Here is a 6,036-nt window from a genome sequence, read left to right on the forward strand (position 1 = left end):
AGACAGACAGACAGACAGACAGACAGAGACAGAGAGAGACACAGGCAGACAGACAGAGACAGAGAGAGATGGGGGGGCCCTGCTGTCCCCCAGAGAAGAGTCACTGAGCCAGCCTGTGATCAGCTGAGCTGCTTGTTGGGGTGGGGTCAGGGTGGCTAGTTACAGGGCCAGCAGCTATGAGTCCCCATCCAGCTCTGGGCTGGGTGCATCCTCTGGTTCCTCTTCGTCAAAGTACCTCTCCTCTTCATCCCGTGCCACAATGTCCAGGTTGTCGAAGTCGGGGTTGTCGTCCACTGTGCTGCAGGGGGAGGAGGCTGTTAGGGGCCCTGGGAGGCCCAGGTCAAGGGCTGGGAGATCCCCAAGGACAAAGGCCATCTGCTGGCACCTGCTAGTCACAGCTGACCCTCAGAGAGGATACTAGTCTTTTTAGGACTTAACAATAGAAGGAAACGTTTTCCAAGAAGAGATGTGACACAAAAATCCTGGTTTCTCTCTCTCTCTCCCTGTCTTTTTGAGACAGGGTGTAGTTATGCAGTTCATCCTGCCTCAGACTCACAATGATCCTCCTGCCTCAGCCTCTTGAGTGCTGGGATTATAGGCATGTGCCACCAGGTCTGACTCCTGATTTCTTTTAAAAGTTGGTGCTACAGGGTCCTACATTTCTGGCATAACCATTGGAGTTTTGTCCTTAAGGACATATTAACATTTTGATTGTCCCCACCCGTGAAGCAAACCTTTTCCCTCACAGGACAGACTCCACAACAGAGAACTACCTGGCCCAAAGGTGGGAGAAGGAGCCCAGGTAAAAAGCCTTGCTGGACCTGAGGCCTACTGCTCACCACTGCTCCAGGCAGTGTGCTGCACCCAGGCATTTAGGCCTTGTCCCCTCCTCTCCTGCAGGTCAGTGTTCAGATGTCACTTCCTCAGAGCCTTCCCTGACCACTGGGCACTCCCCACCCTCCGCCTTTGCTTTTTCACAGCCCCATAACCACTGGACACCCGCTAAATCTTTATCCTGCTCTTCAGCCTGGGTGTGAGTGTCCTCTGAGCAGCACAAGCCTTGCACTGGATTTGTTCCCTGCTGTGAACCCAGAGCCTGGACACAGCAGATGGTTAGCTCTTGTAGAGTCAAGGACTGGCTGAGGGACATGTCTGGGAGGCTGAGAGGACAAGGATGGGTCTGCACCTCGTTGTTTTGTTTTGCTTTGCTTTTATGAGACTGGCTCTCATTATGTAGCTCAGACTGGGCTTGAACTCAGCAGTTGTGCCTCAGCCTCCCTAGTGCTAGAGTTACAGGCATGCACCACCATGCTTGGCAAGGGTCTGTAGCACTCTTCCTCTCTGTGGCTGCTGCTTTGGAAGTGGCAGTGGTACCAGTCCACTGAAGCGTCCCACAGCCATATTGTGTGTGAGAACCCAGGGTTTAAGAGGTCCCTCTGGCAGGAGTGAATCTTCCACAATCAGTCCTATAGCTGTGGTGTCCCATCATGGGCCAGTGAGGCTCATCAGGGGGTGCTAACTCTAGGCTGGCCACTGGCAAGAGTAATCACACACCCATCTTACCAAGGCACCCACCAATGGCCTGCCTGTGGCCACACAGTTTATGTGTCACTAGGGCTAGATCTGAAACCAGGGAATGGCCTTCACTCCAGGCCCCATGTTTGGGACTGGAGACAAGACCAATTCAGATGCCAAAACTATTTATCTTTGACTGATACTGTATTGTCATGTTATCCTGATGGCAAAATCCTTTGCCAAAGCAGGTAGCACATGTACTCCTTGCCCCAGGTTCTTCTAGAAACAAGGGGGGGCATGGTGGTGCCAGGCACCTACTATAGGCTCCTCCACACTGGAGAGCAACCCCGTTAGATTAATCCCTGCAGCATGAAATGGTTTTGGGTCCTGGGAAAGAGGTTGGGTTTCCCGGTTACATATGAAGGTTTGGGGTAGCAGATTCCTATCAGGTCACCACTATTGGTACCACGGAAGTGGATTTTTTTTTTTTTTTCTTTTTTTGGCCCTCTCAGGATGCTTTAAGGGCAGATGTGGTAAAGTATGAGCATCTGGGGATCGAACCACAGAATTCTGAGCCTGACTACTTTGCTTTAGCAGGCACTTACAACTGACCTAATGGGCAGACCACTAGGTACCATGGCAGTGTTTCTGTGTTTTATCTAGACAACTAAATATCTGCTGAGCTCACATCCTTCCTTACAGGTGAGGGGATGGAGACTCAGATGACAAGGTTAGTCCAAGATCATCACTCAGCCTTCTCTGATTGGTCACAAACTCCAGACTGTCTAACCCTGGGCCCATCTCCTGGAATTTGCAGGGCCGTCTAGGCCCTCTCTGGACATGGATAGGAACTACACGGGACCTGCACATGGCCAAGGGCTGGGGGAAGGGGAGACAGAACACAGCGGCACCTGTAGTCAAAGTCCCCATCCTTGCCATCTAGGAAGCGCTGGTGCATCCGACTGGTGAATTCCTCCCGAAGGATCAGCTTCTCCTCTGAGTCAGGCACCCAGGCCTCTGAGTCTTTGCCTGACCTCTGGTCTGTGGAGAGAGACGCCAAGGAAGGGCAGTTTGAATGTGAATTCGGAGAGTTGCTTTTGTAGCTCAGTAGAAGGGCACTTGCCCACCACATGCAAGGCCCTGGGTTTGATCCCCAGTATAACAGCAAACAAATACGAGGAAACAAATGCCCAAATCATAGAGAACTGCTGCTCCCATGACACACTCCATGCCATGTGGCAGAGGGAACATAGCAGTGACTGCAGCAGCCCAGGTCCCTATCCTCCAGGGGTGCATATCAAACAGGTAACGACAAAATTCTGGAGATCCTATACCAGGGTTAGGACCGAGAAATGAAGGCTGAGGAAAGCGGCCTTCCTTTCTGTAGAAAGAATGAAGCCCATACCTGGCCTCAAAGGAGTGCAGGGTAGGGATGCGAGAGATGGGAGGAGCCCATAGGATGGAGGGTCAGGGCAGGTAGCTGGGGCCTGGCCTGGTGCCATGAAATGGAGTTGCAGATTCCAGATGTTGGGGCTTCCCTGCTGCCAGTTCTCACCTTCCTCGTCACTGTCATCTTCCTCTTCTTCCTCCTCCAAGCAGGCCTCTTCTTCCTCCTGCTGCTGGAGCAGCCTTTGCTGCAGCTCCCGCTCTTGGTAGGACTGGAGCAGCAGGTCGGAGAGCGGGCAGGTGGGTTTGCTGGGGGAGCCAGGTCTAGGTGGCTGAGGGGCCAGCGTGCGGGTGCTGAGCTCCTCCTCAGTGAGGTACTGCCCGATATACTGCTCATACAGCAGGGGGGCCCGGAACCGCATCTGTTCATCGCTGAAGTATTCACCCCCTGCAGAGGAGAGCTGGGTGGGCATGCCTGGGTGGACACGTCAGTGCATGTGTGCATGTATGTATATGTGTTCATGTGCATGCTATCAGATACTGAGGGAAATATGTGCAGGCGCCTGAGGTCACATGGGCATGGGTATCCGCACCTGTGCTGAGCATGTGCACATGACCAGGTCTGCATCTGCCTGTGTATTCACGTGCCCAAGTGTGTGTGTGCACGGGCAAGCCTTTGGCCTTGGTGTGTGTGCAGCAGCACATACAAACCTATGTTCTGTGTTTCAGCACACTGCCTGTCTGGAAGTTGGCATGTGGGACAAGAGACAGGCTCCACGTGTAAGTAGGCTGTGTGTGAGACAGGCCTGCATGTGTATCTGAGATATCTGTGCACACAGTAAGGTCAGGTGAGGCATCCGCTTGTGTGTGTGCCGAATGGAAGCAAGGCCATTGCGTGTGTGGACCTGTGCAGAGGAGAGGGCAGCTCAGCTCTGGCCTTTCCTCTGCTTTCTGCAGCCTCCCTTAGCTCGGGCTGGTGTCCCCATCCGGGTCCTTCTCTCCTGGCTGTCCATTCTTGCAGAAGCAGCTCAGTCCCCAAGGTAACAGTTAAACTTGCCCCTGGCTCCTCCCACTCAGGGGACCTCACCTGCCCTCAGAGCCCAGGTCCACAGTCCTCCCAGATGCCTGGCTTCAGCAGCACCGTGGTCTGTGAATCCCTGTCCTACTCTGCTTCCCTAGTCCTGCCCTCACCTTATCCAATCTCTGAATCTTCTACCAGATTTTGTTTCTATCCTGCCTCCTAGCTTGGTACCATGGAACCAAGTATGGGCACCATGGGACGGAATGCAATGCCAGCCGTCTCCTTGGGGCCCCTCAGTTTCTCTCCCTCTGCTCCTTTATCCCCATCTCTCTGCCTTCTCAGTCACTTGTTTTCCCTGCTTTCTCAGTTTTTGTGAGCTTATGCCACCATGTTCATTCACTAAGCACTGCCTTTCTTCATTCTTTCTCCTCTCTCCGAGTCTTGCCCTTTCTGTATCAATCGCCCTGCCACAAACTGACAACTCATTTTCTGCTTCATTCTCTCATCTTTTAACTTTGGTTTTGGTGGTTTTAGTCATTTTTTTTTTTTTTTTTTGGCCTTTTTGTGACAGGGTCTCAGTATACAGTTCATGCTGGCCTTTAGCTCACTTTGTAGCCCAGGCTCGTCTCAAACCTGCAACGATTCTGCCTCAGGCTCCCGAGTGCTGGGATTATAGGCATGTGTCACCATGCCCAACTCACGTGAGGTTTTTAATTATGTCCAGGTCAAAAAATATCTGTATTTTTCTTCATAGTCTTTTCATTTTGTTCAAAAAGGCCTCTGCATACTCAAGGCCATAAACATATTTCCCTTGGTTTCTATTGATACCTTTGTGCATATTGTGGATTAGGACCTTGTGTTACACTGAGACACTAAATTATCACAATGTTGTGTTCTATGTTTTCAGTCCACTTCTGAATGGGCCACTTCTGTCTGCTACTACATTCTGATCTCTTCTTTCTGTGTATACCTTGTCTTTTCCAGATCCTACCTGTATCCACAGCTCCTGCTGCCTTATTTCACATGTCTGTCTCTTTGTCTCAAAACTTGTCTCACAGCTGGGCATGGTGGTGCAGGCTGCAATCCTGGAATTCTGGGAGGCTTAGGCAGGGGTATTGTAAGTTTGATCTATCAATTTAGCAAGACCCTGTCTCTTCAATTCCAAGTAACAAACAAACAAAAAATGGGAAATCACTTTTCTCACAGGCTCTGTTTCTGCTTTGGATTCCTTGTTTCTCAGTCCCTGTGACTTTATCCTACCTATCCCCAGCTTCCCCTCGCTACCTCAGTCTCCCCTCCCTCTCCATCTCTGCCTCCTCAAACCCATGAGCCCTTCGCACCTTGGATGAGCTCACGCAGGGCAGCATAGCGTCGGTTCCGCAGGCGGGTGCGTAGGGCGCGCGGCCGGGCAGCACCCTGCCGAGCCACCTCAGCACAGTAGAAGTCGGCACGATGGTCACCACGCAAGTGGCCAAAGCAGGCCAGGTGCTCCTCGCGGAGGCCTGTGCGGAAGCGCTCCAGGAACACCAGTGGCTTCTCGTGGTACAGCTGGCTCAGGATGGCCACCTTCTCTTGCTCTGTCAGGTCAGGCTCACCTTGCTGCTGGCTGCACACAGATAGGCGGCTGGCGGCCACGGCATGCAGCATGGCACTGACTGCCGCGTTCTCAGGGTCATCACTGTCCAGAGCCCCTGGAGTGCTCCCCGCCGCTTTCACCTTTTCCTGGGGTTTAGATGGAGCTGGTGTCTGGCTCAGCTCCCCCCAGTGCCCAGTTCTGGGCTCCATGCAGCCTGAAAGAGGGGCGATTAATTAGCTGAGGGACGGGAGTGCAGGGAACAGAAGGAATTGGGTAGGAAGTGGCTGGGCACTCCCTCAGTTCACATTTAACGATCACCTACTATATTCTGGGTTCTGTTCTAGGTCCCAGTGAGACCATAGCAAAAGAATGACATTTTATTTTATTTATTTATTTGTTTATTTATTTATTTTTGGCGGAACTGGGGGTTGAACTCAGGTTCTTGCACTTGCCAGGCAAGTGCTTATTCTACTGAGCTATCTCCCCAGCCCCAAGAATGACATTTTAGTGGCCACTCAGCCAACTAACAGTTACTGAA

At 52.1% G+C, this 6,036-nt stretch overlaps 1 protein-coding gene across 1 annotated transcript in view; it reads right to left on the reverse strand.

Annotated features, from left to right (window-relative positions):
- Positions 1–114: 114 nt before the first annotated feature.
- Positions 115–6,036, reverse strand: part of Ccdc97 (coiled-coil domain containing 97) — a 10,122-nt gene continuing 4,200 nt past the window's right edge. Inside the window, exons 2-5 of the mRNA XM_004648489.2 lie at positions 5,263–5,712; positions 3,071–3,349; positions 2,427–2,556; positions 115–298 (exon numbers count right to left, since the gene is read on the reverse strand). Of these exons, the coding sequence (XP_004648546.1) occupies positions 175–298; positions 2,427–2,556; positions 3,071–3,349; positions 5,263–5,712 (983 nt within the window). The 3' untranslated portion in view covers positions 115–174. The remainder of the gene's footprint in view (positions 299–2,426; positions 2,557–3,070; positions 3,350–5,262; positions 5,713–6,036) is intronic.

The sequence above is a fragment of the Octodon degus genome, unplaced genomic scaffold (assembly GCF_000260255.1).
Source record: "Octodon degus isolate 3935 unplaced genomic scaffold, OctDeg1.0 scaffold00418, whole genome shotgun sequence".
Lineage (NCBI taxonomy): Eukaryota > Metazoa > Chordata > Mammalia > Rodentia > Octodontidae > Octodon > Octodon degus.